Source organism: Enhydra lutris, unplaced genomic scaffold (genome assembly GCF_002288905.1).
Source record: "Enhydra lutris kenyoni isolate GAN:26980312 unplaced genomic scaffold, ASM228890v2 scaffoldscaffold50, whole genome shotgun sequence".
In the NCBI taxonomy this organism is placed as follows: domain Eukaryota; kingdom Metazoa; phylum Chordata; class Mammalia; order Carnivora; family Mustelidae; genus Enhydra; species Enhydra lutris.
This window is the reverse complement of record NW_019154134.1, coordinates 14,358,260-14,373,505: the sequence shown is the minus strand read 5'-3', so window position 1 is coordinate 14,373,505 and position 15,246 is coordinate 14,358,260. Positions and strand designations below refer to the sequence as shown.

At 36.0% G+C, this 15,246-nt stretch overlaps 1 protein-coding gene across 1 annotated transcript in view; it reads right to left on the bottom strand.

The window, feature by feature from the left end:
* LOC111156979 (ring finger protein 180) overlaps nucleotides 1–15,246 on the bottom strand; it is a 162,051-nt gene that overhangs the window by 50,612 nt on the left and 96,193 nt on the right. Inside the window, 1 exon segment of the mRNA XM_022518162.1 lies at nucleotides 3,700–3,925. Coding sequence (XP_022373870.1) covers nucleotides 3,700–3,925 — 226 coding nt within the window.

Sequence of the window (15,246 nt, the reverse complement as noted above, 5' to 3'; positions counted from 1 at the left end):
TACCTGAGACACTCACATTTACTATATAACCATGGGTTAGGAGCTCCAAACATGGATACTGGGTCCGTAGTAGGACTGCCTACAGTAGGATCCTTCAGTGTCAGTCCACAATAGGGAAGTGACATACTTGGTTTGAAGGCTTCGGTCAGAAAGTCAATTCAAGAAAATACGACATGTTCCCTCAAACAAAAGCATGATGTTCCTGTCTGAGGTATTCCTCTTCTGTCACCTTGACAACCCCCACTCCACATAATGCTTGTTAACCATGGCCTTTTCCTTTCCTTGACGTGCTGATTTTAGATGGCCTGCAGATCCTGTTATGAAGCATATAGCCCCTCCCTGAATAGACTAAGTGTTGGGATACTGATGTGGGGACCCTGCATCAGAAATGATGTGAGGTTGCCAGTCAATGAATGGGAAGGGACTCACCTATCCAATCTTCCTCCTCAGACCTGCCTACACTGGTGTCCTTCTCATCTTCAAAGAAAAAAAGTACTCTAATTAATTTGGGACACACCAGAATTTCCCCAATCTCACAAGCAAGCTTAGAATCTGCCTTGTCCAAACTTGAGGACCCTCCTTTTTTCCAAAGTGACTTCACCATTTTATGTTTTATTTATTTATTTTTAATGTTTTAAATTTATTTTTTATTAACATGTAATGTATTATTTGTTTCAGGGGTACAGGTCTGTGATTCATCAGTCTCTAAGTACTCTAAGACAATAAACTAACTTCTCCAAAGTATCACCAAAAGCCCTTGAAACCAGAAAAGGAAAAAAGTCTCTTTTACAATAGCAACAACAAAAATATACAGGCAGAAAGCTAGTAAGAATTGTGCAGAGGGGCGCCTGGGTGGCTCAGTGGGTTAAAGCCTCTGCCTTCAGCTCAGGTCATGGTCTCAGGGTCCTGGGATCGAGCCCCGCATCGGGCTCTCTGCTCAGCAGGGAGCCTGCTTCACCCGACCCCTGCCTGCCTCTCTGCTTACTTGTGATCTCTGTCTGTCAAATAAATAAATAAAAATCTTAAAAAAAAAAAAAAAAAAGAATTGTGCAGAGACTTTAGGAAGGAGATTGCAGAAATGTATTGAGAGGTGATATACCATAATAACAATTACTCAATGTTATATCAATGTAAATTAAAAATATGAATTATTCCCATATAACTTATAATTTTAATGTACTTTTGAGTTATTAAAACATTCAAGATACAGTAGCTTTATGAGTAAAGTAGGGGCGCCTGGGTGGCTCAGTGGGTTAAGACTCTGCCTTCGGCTCAGGTCATGATCTCATGGTCTTGGGATCGAGCCCCACATCAGCCTCTCTGCTCATCAGGGAGCCTGCTTCCCCCTCTCACTCTGCATACTTATGATCTCTGTCTCTCTGTCAAATAAATAAAATCTTTAAAAAAAAGAGTAAAGTAATGGGGGTGGTGCCTGGGTGGCTCAGTCAGCTAAGTGTCCAGCTCTTGATTTCAGCTCAAGTCATGATCTCTGAGTCCTTAGTTGGAGCCTCCCCTGCTAAGGGCTCCGTACTCAGTGTGAAATCTGCTTGAGATTCTCCCTCTGCCCTTTCCCCTGCTCACAGGTGCACTTTCTCTCTCTAAAATAAATAAAAATCTTAAAAAAGCATAAAGTAACAGTATACAATAAGATGGAAATATGAATGGAAAAGAACAGCTGCAAAGAAATACATTTATATTTTAGTAATTGTTATTATTATTTTTTAAAGAATGGAAATTCAATTAGAATAGGAAAAATGGACTGTTCAACAATGTTGCCAGGATAAATGTCTAAGGACATGGAAAAAAAGCACTCCATTCTTAAACCAGGCACCATAAAGATGTTAAATGGAGTTAAACGTGGGGATAGAAGGACAAAATGGAAACCTAAAATAAATGTAATAAAAAGAATGTTTATATTATTCTTTAGTGGATAAGGACTTTTAATACCTAACTTTGAAATTAGAAATAATAAACACCAAGGTTGCTACATGAGACATAAAAATAGAAAAGTTCTGCACAGTCACAAAACATAATAAACATAACTAAAGTACAAAGGACAAACAGGAAAATGATTTACTGCCTATGACAAAAGTTGACACTAATTAAAAAACATATTTTTTAAAGATTTTTATTTATTTATTTGAGAGATAGATAGCAAGAGAGAGAGAGAGAGAGCACAGAGAGAGAGTGAGAGGGAGAAGCACACTCCCTGCTGAGCTAAGAGCCTGATGCGGGGCTTGATCCCAGGACCTTGAGATTGTGACCTGAGCTGAAGGCAGACGCTTAACCCACTGACCCACCCAGGTGCCCCTAAAAAGTCTTCTTGTTAATAAGCAAGAAAAACCATAAGAAAAATCAGCAAAGGTTAGGGTTAGAGATTTAAAAAGAAACAGAACAAAACAAACAAAAAATGCCCAGAGTGTAGAGAAAATAAACCCTTGGATAATGCTGCTTACAATAATTTTGGAACATAATTTTGCAACATATACATAGCTTTAAAACACAGAGGGCTTTAACTACCAGTTCTACTTCTGGAAATCCCTTGCAAAAAAATACTCAGTGATGTGTGCAAAATATTTATCCCTATATACTAGCAAATAATAACAAATAAATAACTAAACTAAATGTCCCATATAGTAGACAACTTAAGTAGTTCATGACATAACGACAAGCATTTTTTAGTGAAGCCAAGCAGGTTAAAAAAAAGCCCTATGTACAATATGATCACATTTTTTTCTGTAAGAAAAATAATTAAGTTCACATATGTAAAATATTCTAGAAAGATACACAGTCAAGGCGGTCTCTAAATGTTAGGACTTTGGAGGATTTTGAGTTTATAATTTTATCTGGATGTTCCGATTCTTCTCTAATGAAATTATATTACTTACATAATTTAAAAAGTTATTTTTATAAGGAAACTAGACGATAATGTTTTGGCTACTAGCAATGTCACTTGCCCTAAATTATACTTTGGTATTTCCTCAGCATTTATCAGAGTATACCGAAAGACACAGTGTCAGGAAACCTGATACTGCATTTGCTCTGAGGATGTTTTTGAGGACACTGCCTACTCTGTTTCTCAATATGCCCTAGAAGAGAAATCACATAAGAATTCCTTTTCAAGTGCCAGAAAAATGTTCGCTTTTTCTTAGGAAGTGGGAAGTTTCTTTTAACGAACCATGAGAATCACTTAATTGTACACTTACTTTTATTTTTCCTTAGAAGGGAGACTATTTAAAACTAAACACTTCCTCTAATAATAGTTACTATATACAGTCATATGGTTTATGTATCTGCCCATCTACACTCACCTGCAGAATGTGGAGATAGCATTTTCCTCCCTAACATTTGTTCCACAGTAGTGCACTCAGTAAATATTAGCTCTGCTTACTTCTATCATTCTTCCCTTTTTCTTCAGCAATTCTCTATGTTCCATATTCATTTGTTTTTCCTCTCTCCATTAGTGCGTTTTAAATACTATGTTAATTGGGTGATGGGCATTAAGGAGGGCACAAGATGTGATGAGCTCTGGGTATTATACAAAACTGATAAATTACTGAACACTACACCTGAAACTAATGATATACTACTATAATTTGGCTAGTTGAATTTAAATAAAAAAAGAAAAGAATAAATAGTATGTCACATTCCATCTTTACCGATACTTAGGTAATTATGTTAACAAAACAGAAGAGTTACCTGTCTGGAAAAAGACTCTGGAAATAATTGTCCGACACAATGGGCAGGGAGTGCTTGCAGGATTGTCTTTGGCAAGAGTCCGTAAGCAGGGCTCACAGAAGATGTGGTGGCACGGGTAACACATGTATGGGTTGAAATAAACATCCAGGCACACTGCACAGATGTAACTTTCCTTTTCTTCTGCATATTCATTGTCATCATCTGTACTCATCTCATTATTCAAAGTCTGCAAAACAGAAGCAAAAATAATTTTCCCGGTTCAGTATGAGATTGGTTTCCTTAAGAGTGAGTGCCTTTATATTTTGTTAAAATGAATAAAAATATTTACGAGAAGCACGTAATATCTGTTTTTGTGATATATTCAAAGTTACAGAAAGATTACCTTGCAACATAAGAAGAAACTCAAAACATACACGAAAAACCCAGAAGTCTTAATTTTTCTTTTTAGTTTTTTATATAATGCTGAATGCTAAAACATACCCAAAATACTGAAGCATACCCGTATCTCTATTTAACCAGTACTAGTTAAATAAGTATCAGGTATGCCCGTCCCAGGATTATAGACAGATTTCCCATCTATCCTATTCCCACTACGGCAAATAAAGTGCTTGTCACAAGGTTATGGAGCCTTGTATTGGCACGTGCAGATGATGAAAAGTGAGGGCAAGAGGATATCATATTTATCCTCATACCATGCAGGCATTCTCTATATTTTGTCCCTTTGTGGACCTCAAGGCCCCAAGAAATGGCCAAAGCCTAATGTACATCAGGCAGCAGACAAGGCAAAAAGACTTGCAGTAATTCCGGGATGAGCCTTGTGCTGGGAAATAGGATGAGTCCCTTCCCGCCTCCCAAAGAAAATAGGTAAGAAAGAGGTACTTAGGAAAGAGGCAGCTTAGACATTAGCAGCACGAGATCTGGTAAAAGAATTCCTGTGACTTAGCCTCACAATTTCCCCATCTGTGAAGATGATGTGAGGATGACACAAGGTAATCCACTAGATAACAGGCACTCTGTGAAAGTTTAATACAGAGAGGATATGAAGTAAATGTCTCTCGCCAACAGAAAGCTTGTGGCTATGATCTGAACAATAATAAAGAAAAATCTGCAGGAAAGGCAACAAAATCCATAATTTTCACTCATTATTGATGTATGAATATTTCCCCCTAAACTTCTAAGATATTTGCAAAGCGAAAGGCATAAGTAAATAATTAGTACTGAATTGGGCATCCCAAATAAAAACATCTACAGACCTAGATTCTGATTTACCTAAATTTTATTTCATAATGCCTGCTTATTCTGCTTGCATTAGATGCTCAGGACTATGCCTTGAGATTTGAACTAATTAACCTTGAAGAAACCCAGGGCATTAAAAAAAACCATAATTTGTAGAACCTCTTAAAGCATTTCAAATTATGACCCAAATATTTGCACAGAATTTTATTTCTATGAAGTACTTTGTCTCTACATATGCAACAAAAGTAACTAGATTTCAGTGAAATACACATCAAAGAAATAAAATCTTTGTTATTTAAAAACACAACAATATTTTAAAAATAAGCTTGATATAAGTTTGCAAACAGAAAGTAAGGTCACAACTATTCAGCTATTATTTAAGCTAAGTGAAGCAACCCTCCCCATAGAAATAACATTAATAAAGAGCTGTGGAATTCACTATGTTTTAAGGAGTTAAAAAGTTTAAGAGTTTTTATTAATTCAGAACAATTTATATCTGCCAATAAATACGGTTATACAAGAAGACAACAAAGTACCCCAAGGATAGAGTTCTACAGGGTTTTTCTCCAAATTGCAGAGATATACGGTTGTATAATAGAAAATTTGCTGTTGGATGGAGAACTACACTTTTTAAAGTTTTTTATTTAAATTCTCATTAGTTAGGCAATTATATTTAAAAAATTAATTACTCACTAAAGGAGTACTACCAACCTAGAAAGTGGTTTTTAATAGGTGTGTCTATGAACTCATCTTCTATCTCCTCAACGGTTTTTTTTTTTTTTTAATTTTATTTATTTATGACAGAGAGACAAAGCAAGAGAGGGAACATAAGCTGGGTGAGTGGAAGAGGGAGAAGCAGGCTTCCCCCTGGGCCCAGTGCAGGGCTCAGTCGACCTGAGCCGAAGGCAGATGCTTAACAGCTGAGCCATCCAGGCACTCCTCAATATTTCAATTGTTATAGATGAAGACCCCAGAAATGTTTATCAGAAATGGAGGAAAGAGGACAGAAAAGAGAGCTGGCAAGAACGAAAATCCTTTCTGGAACAAGGTATGCCGTTAGCAAATAATATAAAAATGTAAACTATGCTAAACCAGTTGGCAGAGTCAAGATTAAAAAAGATCGAATTTAACAGGGATATATATAAATTCCTAATTGAAGACTCCAAAATGGACTGCACATGTAGAAGATGAACAAAACTTAGCTAAAAGCAATTTATGTAAAGAAGACCTAGGGATTTTAACTGACTTAACTAAGCTCAATATATGACGTGGTTACTTAAAAAGCAATCTAAATTCAAGCGTGGGATAGGGTGGGCTTATGTGCCTCTCACTGTACAAAGATCACAACAGATTTGTAGCTACTTGGAGGAACACAGATAAACTAGAGTTATCAATAGAAACACTGAGGGCCACAGCAGCATGACTTCTGAAACCACCTCCTTGGAAGAACTGTTAAAAGATGGAGGGTATTCAGGCACCTGGGTGGCTTAGTCAGTTAAGCCTCTGCCTTCAGCCCGGGTCATGATCCCAGGGTCCTGGGATCAAGTCCTGATTCAGACTCTGTGCTCATAGGGGAGTCTGCTTCTCCCTCAACCCACACCCCTTTGCTGGTGATCTCTTTCTCAAGCTCTTTTTCTCTCAAATAAATAAATAAAACCTTAAAAAAAAAGATGGAGGATATTCATTCAGAAAAATATTAAGAGGAGATGAGATAAACAAGCATCTGCATGAGAGTGATCCTAATTTTCTTCTGTGTAGTTTTCATGAATAGATCTAAAAACAAACGGATATTAAGAGAAAGTAGATTATAAAATACCTATTTACAAGCCAAAATGACATGAACACAGCATACCATTTTTCCTCTTACACAGTACACTTGTCACGGAGCTAAACATTTATCTTGTGTTCCCCATGAAATACTTTGGGACTAGAAATAAGACAAAGTTGTACATATTAACTAATTTCCTGAACACAAAACCCCTATGAAGTAGGTAGTATTACTATCAGCATTTTTTAGAATAAAGAAAACTGAGAAACCGAGAGCTCATTAACTCAGATGGCTAGTGGTGCAGCTGGGATTTCAATCCAGCCCGTATGGATCTGGAGCAGCACTCTTCTTCACTACCACATTCTTAAGTGAGTTTAGGGACTTTGAAATGTCCTAGCAAAAAATAAATGTTAACGTCTGATGATTATGATGTAGGTTAAAAGAAAAAGACAAATTTAGATAGGATCTACAGGGAAGTAAGTGTTAAGGCATAGTTATTAAAATTAGCAAATGAATATAATAGGTGCCCAATGTACAACTAGTTTTGGCTCCAGGGGAATTATTCCACAAAGAACCACACACATGCAGGCTCTCAAACTCCTTTCTAGGGGCTTCCAGTCTCAGAAGAGGACAAAGTAAACTGATAAATAATCTAAAGCAGTGTTTCCAAAAAACCCAGTAAAAACTAGCCCAAAAATTAACAGACCAAGAGTTGTTATTAGTAATAATGACAACAAAACAGCAGTGCCTCTAGCTCATTTACAATATTGTGATTATTGCTATATTTGGTCTTATTCCTCCAACTTACTGTTTTTTAATAAGTGATAGGAGGGCAGTGAGTAAGAGCAAGACTCCAGAGCCTGTTTGGGCTCTGCCACTACTGCCTGTGAGACCTTATGCAAATCACTTAACTCCCTGGAGTCTCACTTTCCTAATTTGTAAGGTGGGAATACAGGAAGTACCTAACTCATAGACGCTGAAAGGATTAAACGAGGGAATATATATAAAACATTCAGAACAGTACCTGGAGCGTGTTTGCTGCTGTTATTATATTTAATGTTGTATTTAAGACTTATTAAAAAATGAGTCTTACGTTTACAGAAAAATTGTACAGAAAATAATAAAGAATTCCCACATACCTCCTTCCACCACACACACACACACACACACATACACACACACACACACATGCATGCACCCACGTGTACACGCACATACATAGTTTCACCTTCTGTTACCATTATGGTACATTTTTAGAGTTGATAACCAATACTGATACATTACTATTAACTGAAGTCCTTAGTTTATTATTTTAGTATATAGGCTGCCAAAGCGAGCCCAAGTCCATACTTTACATTAGGGTTCAGTCTTGGCTTTGTACATTCTATGAGTTTTAACAAATGAATGTCATCTATCCACAATTACAATATCACATAGAATTGTTTCACTGCCCTAAAAGCCCCATGCTCCCCCTATTCATCCCTTTTACCTTTTCTCCAACTCCTGTCAACTACTGGTCTCTATATAGTGTTCCTTTCCTAGAACGTCATGTAATAGGAGTTACACAGGATGTAGCCTTCTCAGACTGGCTCCTTTCACTTAGCGTTATGCATTCAAAGTTCTTCCTAATTGATCTTGAAGTTACTCCAGGTCGCTAATGAGAACTGCTCTTAATTCTACATCAGTTAATATCTTGGCTTTTAAGAAAAGCAATAAATTTGCTTCATTTTCTAAGTAAATGCAAACTGCCTTCCACCCTTTGGATATTCCTGAAAGACTGTGGTCCAGTGATGGCGGGCTGTCTTATTTTCTAGGACTGTTACATTCTTTTCAAAAACCTATCTTTATAATTTTATTTTCTTTAAACGTATGAGTTGAAATCAATATCATGATTTGATTTTGCTTCAACCTGTCTCCAAAGAAAGTAACAAATATAATGAAAATAAGTTAAAATTTGCACCTAATTAATTTATTCTGTGTGTATATATATTCTACCACATGCAGGGGGAAAAAAAAAAAGCCAAAAGCCAGTTTCTGCTAAGAATGACCTTGATGAAGCAGGAAAAAGATTAATTTTTATTAATTATTTATTTTTTAATACACCATGGGAGAGAAACAGGAAGTACACAGAAAGCATTCCTGCTGCATACCTAAGCATTTTTTTTTTTTTTTTTAAAGAAAAAGCTTCTTTGTTACTGTTTTAGTTGTGAGCTGAACTAGCTGTTTTTCCCACTGAATACCACTGTTATGTAATAAACAATGGCCAGGAAATCTCATTATTTAGATCTGGTTATTTGACAGGCATTTTAACAAAAATGAACAAAACAAACCTGTCACTTCAAAGGTAAAAACTGATAGTATTTGTTGCCAAATAAAATGATAAAATTTGGGCTTTCAAGCAAAAATCAAAATTTTAGAAATCTTCTGGATGCTTATAGCTTCCTAATACAGAATTCTCTGAAGAGACGATATTAACAATTTTTTGATATTGCTTACTGAAATATGACATTTAGAAGAGCTGTATGATTCAGTGAACCAAGAGTTAAATGCATGATATTACAAAACTATGCATAAGTAAGTTAAGTATTCAAAGTGTAAAGACAGACCAATGGATTTCAATGTAACAGAGTATTTAAAGTTCACATCAAGTGTCAGATTCCATATTGCAACTAACTTTTAATAATCTAGCACTTGTCAAGTTTTGGTGTAATATCAAAGACATCTATCCAAAATCATCTTGAAAAGCCATTATAATACAATTCCATTTTCTGTCTATGTGTCTAGCTAGATTTTCTTCATATACTTCAATCAAAACAACAGAAAAAGCTGGGGACATCACATTGCTAGATTTCAAGCTTTATTACAAAGCTATGATCACCAAGACAGCATGGTACTGGCACAAAAATAGACACACAGACCAACGTAACAGAGCAGAGATCCCGGATATGGACCCTTAACTCTATGGTCAAATAATCTTTGACAAAGCAGGAAAAAATATCCAATGGAAAAAAGACAGTCTCTTCAATAAATTGTGCTGGAAAATTGGACAGCTATATACAGAAGAATGAAACTCGACCGTTCTCTTACATCATACACAAAGATAAAACTCAAAATGTTTGAAAGACCTCAATGTGAGACAGTAATCCATCAAAATCCTAGAGAACACAGGCAGCAACCTCTTCAACATTGGCCACGGGAACTTCTTTTAAGACACGTCTCCAAAGAAAACAAAAGCGAAAATGAACTTTTGGGACTTCATCAAGATCAAAAGCACAGCAAAGGAAACAGTCAGCAAAACAAAGAGGCAACCCATGGAATGGGAGAAGATATTCACAAATGACACTACAGACAAGGGGCTGATATCCAAGATCTATAAAGAACTTCTCAAACTCAACACCCACAAAAAGATAACCAAGTCAAAAAACAGGCAGAAGACGAGCAGACTCTTCTCCAAAGAAGAAATACAAATGGCTAACAGGCACATGAAAAAGTGTTTATTATCATCATTAGCCAGCCATCAGGGGAAGTCAAATTAAAATCACATTGAGATACCACCTTACACCAGTTAGAACAGCCAAAATTAACAAGGCAAGAAACAAAAAATGTTGGAGAGGATGTGGAGAAAGGGGAACCCTCTTACACTGTTGGTGGGAATGCAAATTGGTGCAGCCACTTTGGAACACATTGTGGAGGTTCCTCAAAAAATTAAAAATAGAGCTACCCTATGACCTGGCAATTGCACTACTGGGTATTTACCTCAAAGGTACAGATGTAGTGAAAAGAAGGGCCCTATGCACCGCAATGTTCTTAGCAGCAATGTCCACAATAGCCAAACTGTGGAAATAGCTGAGATGCCCTTCAACAGACGAATGGATAAAGAAGATGTGGTCCATAGACACAATGGAATATTACTCAGCCATCAGAAAGGACGAATAACCAACTTTTGCATCAACATAGATGGGACTAGAGGAGATTATGCTGAGTGAAATAGGTCAAGCAGAGAAAGAGCATTATCATATGGTTTCACTTACTTGTGGAACCTAAAGAATAAAATGGAGGATATTAGGAGAAAGAAGAGAAAAATGAAGGGGGGGAAATCAGAGGGGGAGATGAATCATGAGAGACTGTGGACTCTGAGAAACAAACTGAGGGTTTCAGAGGGGACGGGGGTGGCGGGATGTGTTGGCCCAAAGACGGGTATTAAGGAGGGCACATATGGCATGGAGCACTGGGTAATATATGTAAATAATGCATCTTATTAATATATGTAAATAATGCATCAAAAACTAATGACATGATGATTCACAGAACTGTACCCTGGGGGGCAAATAATACATTATATGTTAATAAAAATAATTTAAAAGAACTAATGACATACTGCATGGTGACTAACGTAACAAAATAAAATAATAAAAAACAGAAAAATAACAACATATGGCAACAGATTGTACGCAGAAACAGATGTGAGAATACATATGTTGTTTATTAGGCCAAATATTAAAGAGATTTGCAAAAATTAAAACAAATGCCATTCTTCTCAAATTTTTTGAATAAATTATTTTTTTATTTATGTGTGAAATTTATTGTTGAAGATTGTAAATATGTAAACCATATCTATAAAAATTGACACATTTAACTGAACTTTTTTTTTACTTAAAAAAATTTTTTTATTAACATATTATGTATTATTAGCCCCAGGGGTATAGGTCTGTGAATCACCAGGTTTACACACTTCACAGCACTCACCATAGTATATACCTTCCCCAATGTCCATAACCCCACCACCCTCTCCCTAGCCTCCTCCCCCCAGCAACCCTCAGTTTGTTTTGTGAGATTAAGAGTCTCTTATGGTTTGTCTCCCTCCTGATCCCATCTTGTTTCATTTATTCTTTTCCTACCCCCCAAACCCCTGACATTGCATCTCAATTTCCTCATATCAGGGAGATCATATGATAATTGTCTTTCTCTGATTGACTTATTTCGCTATCATAATACCCTCTAGTCCACATCATTGCAAATGGCAAGATTTCATTTCTTTTGATGGCTGCATAGTATTCCATTGTATATATATCTCACATCTTCTTTATCCATTGAATAAATTATTTTTCATAATCTATGTTATGATTCCATGTAATGAAATTATCTGTGTATGAATAAATCTTTAGAATGTCTTCTCAGTTTTAATATATAATATGGTAAATATTTATAATCCATATACACAAAAGTTCTTTGGGGTTCTCAATAACTTTAAGATTTTAAAGGGATCTTGAGCCCAAAAAGTATGAGAACAAATACACTAGGAGGTAGAAAGCAAAGGTGACTTGGGTCATAGGACTGTATTAGATACTGTACTGAAGCATGTACGTTTTTAGTGAATTGGCAATATTAACAGTAATCTCATCTTACTAAGCAAGATGATTTAGGGAAAGAATATAATGCGAAGTCTAAATTATGGTCAGGTCTCTTCTATCTGAGATCTAAAGATATAAAGCTCCAAGAAGTATGAAAAGAATGGCAGCACACGGTAGGTAAGGAGAGAGGAAGTAAGTATGGAGCATTTACTTCAGAAAGCCATACCTAGATATGCCACCGTATAGAGAGAAAAAGCAATCCGCTTAATATTTACAGTTCTATTAGATGACAAATAACCTCATTTATTTTTTTTATTTGTATCTCTTTAAAGATTTTATTTATTGAGAGAGAGCACGTGTGCAAACAATGGGAGGAGCAAAGGGAGAGGGACAAGAAAACTCCGAACTGACTGCAGAGACCAATGCAGGGCTCACCTCAGGACCCTGGGATCATGACCTGAGCTGAAATATAGAGTGGGACAATCAACCGACTGAGCCACCCAGGAGCTCAATAAATAATATCATTTAAAATGAAAAGCAAGGGGTGCCTGGGTGGCTCAGTGGTTAAGCGTCTGCTTTCAGCTTAGGTCATGATCCCAGGGTCCTGGTATCGAGCCCCGCATTGAGCCCTATATCGGGTTCCCTGCTCAGCAGAAGGCCTGCTTCTCCCTCTCCCACTCCCCCTGCTTGTGTTCCCTCTCTCACTGTCTCTCTCTCTCTGTCAAATAAATAAACAAAATATTTAAAAATAAATGGAAAGCAAGAGCTACTATAATACTCTGAGGTGGCTTCTAAAGCATCAAGGAAAGATGAGATGATCTTCAATAGGATTTTAGTTACACTTTCTACGTTATAATTATGGGATAACTGGCAACTCATATGGGGTTCTTAATACAAATATTGACCTAATCAGAACACCTCATTAATAAGCTATTCTAGATAGACTGCAAATTACTTTATCTGAACTGGTTTTTTATAGCACTTTGCAAAACAGAAATACAGCTTTAGATTAGAGCTAATTCTAGGAATCTATGTCAAAATAATCTAAATATCCTGGCTTGAGTACTTGTGTACTTAAAAAAAAAAATCCAAAATAACATCCCAAGGTGTAGAGTAAATGTCAGTAGTTAGTACCTACAAAAGAAGAAACACACCAAATCCCTACAACCTGCAGTAAAGGAAAAACAGAATTCATGGGTTCTCAAATGAATACTGGGGCTGTTATAATTCAAAATTTTGAGTGGAAATTTCCCAGTATTTATTCCTGTAATCTTCCAGCATACCCACAGAAAGGAAGAGACTAAATGAAGGCTCTGCATACCTCTAGGAGGTGACCAATGATGGCTGAGAATATTTTTTCCCACACCATCATACTTCTCTGGATGTTTGTAGGTTATTACCATACTGAGTATTGCCCAAGCCATCAGATACAGAGTTATTCAGAAACCATTTATTCATTATGTTACTTTATAAATAAAAATCCCTTCAGGCCTCCACTCTGTATACTGATGAAACTAGATATATGTATAAAATAGAACATTCCAAAGAAGTACATATGGTCACTTTCCCTATACTGGCATTGGAAGACTTATATTTATCCCATTAAAAGCTCCAGGGGATGCAACTTTGTGGAGCTTATTTGTTCTCTTTTAAATATGAATATTAAACCACAGCGGTAATCAATTTACTTATGAAGCAAAAAATCAAGTAAATGAAGAACAAAAACTAAGGAAATAGTCCTTGCCTTGAAAGAACAGAAAATGACCCACATTCAGAGTAAATAATTGCAAATGCTCAGCCCAGAATTTATAAATTTCCCCAGATTACTTGGGTCTGGGGACTAAACGCAATGCATTAGAATGGAAACTCTTCTTCAGCAAAATTCAAAGAATATATTTCTGCCATTTCTGGCTTACTTTAGAGTACATATGTGCTCTAAAATTTACTGTTTTTTTTTTTTAATAGAAAAACTTATGACTTCTGCTTTATATAAGTTGTATTGCTCACCACCCCCATTTTTGGCATTTGAAATAAAATGTTTGCAATATTTTGCAGTGCTGGTCACTTTTTCAAAGTATCTTCTGTTTTTAGTTTGAAAACCAAGGATGTGCTAGCAGTTATTTTAAAAATACTACATGTTCTGCACAAGTTATTAGATCTTTATAAAATGATAAATGCTGCAGTATATATTCTATGCATATTTTTATGGAAACATTTAAATTTAATAATCACATACACTAAAAAATTACTATCCTGTCTGAAATTAAAGGAAGAGTGTTTTGTTATATAACATTTCTAACATATTAGTGATTCTGAAAGTTTTCACCTCATTTACAAAGTCTTCTGCCATGTTTACTGAAGGGAAGAAAAATGCGAATTCTAGGTCATTGGTTAGCTCCAAAAAGGAAAATATTGAGATATATCTTTATTTATGCTTATAGTTGGTAATACACAACCACATAGTTAGAGTGCACTAGTTACCATTTTCTTAAAGACTACAAAATGCAGTCATTATTCTACGGAACACATTACTTTGTCTCGATGTTGGAGAGAGGAGAGGGAGAGAGAACGCACTTCCCTTTGTCTTTTCTGGCTTCACTGTAACTGTCCATCTGCTTTATTTACCTTTCTCTTCAAGTGTGTCTTGTGTACATTTCTGCCTATTACTGACCTTTTTTTTTTTTTTTTTGCCATATAATTCATGTATCCTAAAACTCACCATTTTAAAGTGTACAGAGTTCAGGGGTTTTGGTATATTCATAAGGTGGTACAGCCATTTTACCACCATTGACTATCAGAAAAATTTCCTCACTCTGAAAAGAAACTGCATACCCATTATCAGTCACTTCCCATTTCCCTCTCTCCCCTCTTCTTGGAGCACCACCCTTGGAAACTGCAAATGTACTTTCTGTCTCTACAGATTTGCCTATTCTGAACATTTCATATAAACAAAATCATATAAAACATGTCCTGTTGTATCTGGCTTCTTTCATTTAATGTTTTCAAGGTTTATCTCTTATAGTATGTAACAGCATTTCATTCCCTTTTATGATCAAGTAATATTTCATTGTATGGAGATCCCTCATTTGGTTTACTGTTCCTGACTTCTTATATATGTATTCTCTGCCAACGGCCTTTTAGTAATGGTCTTTAAGAAAACTGTGTTCTGTACTTTCTATTTCCCTACATGAG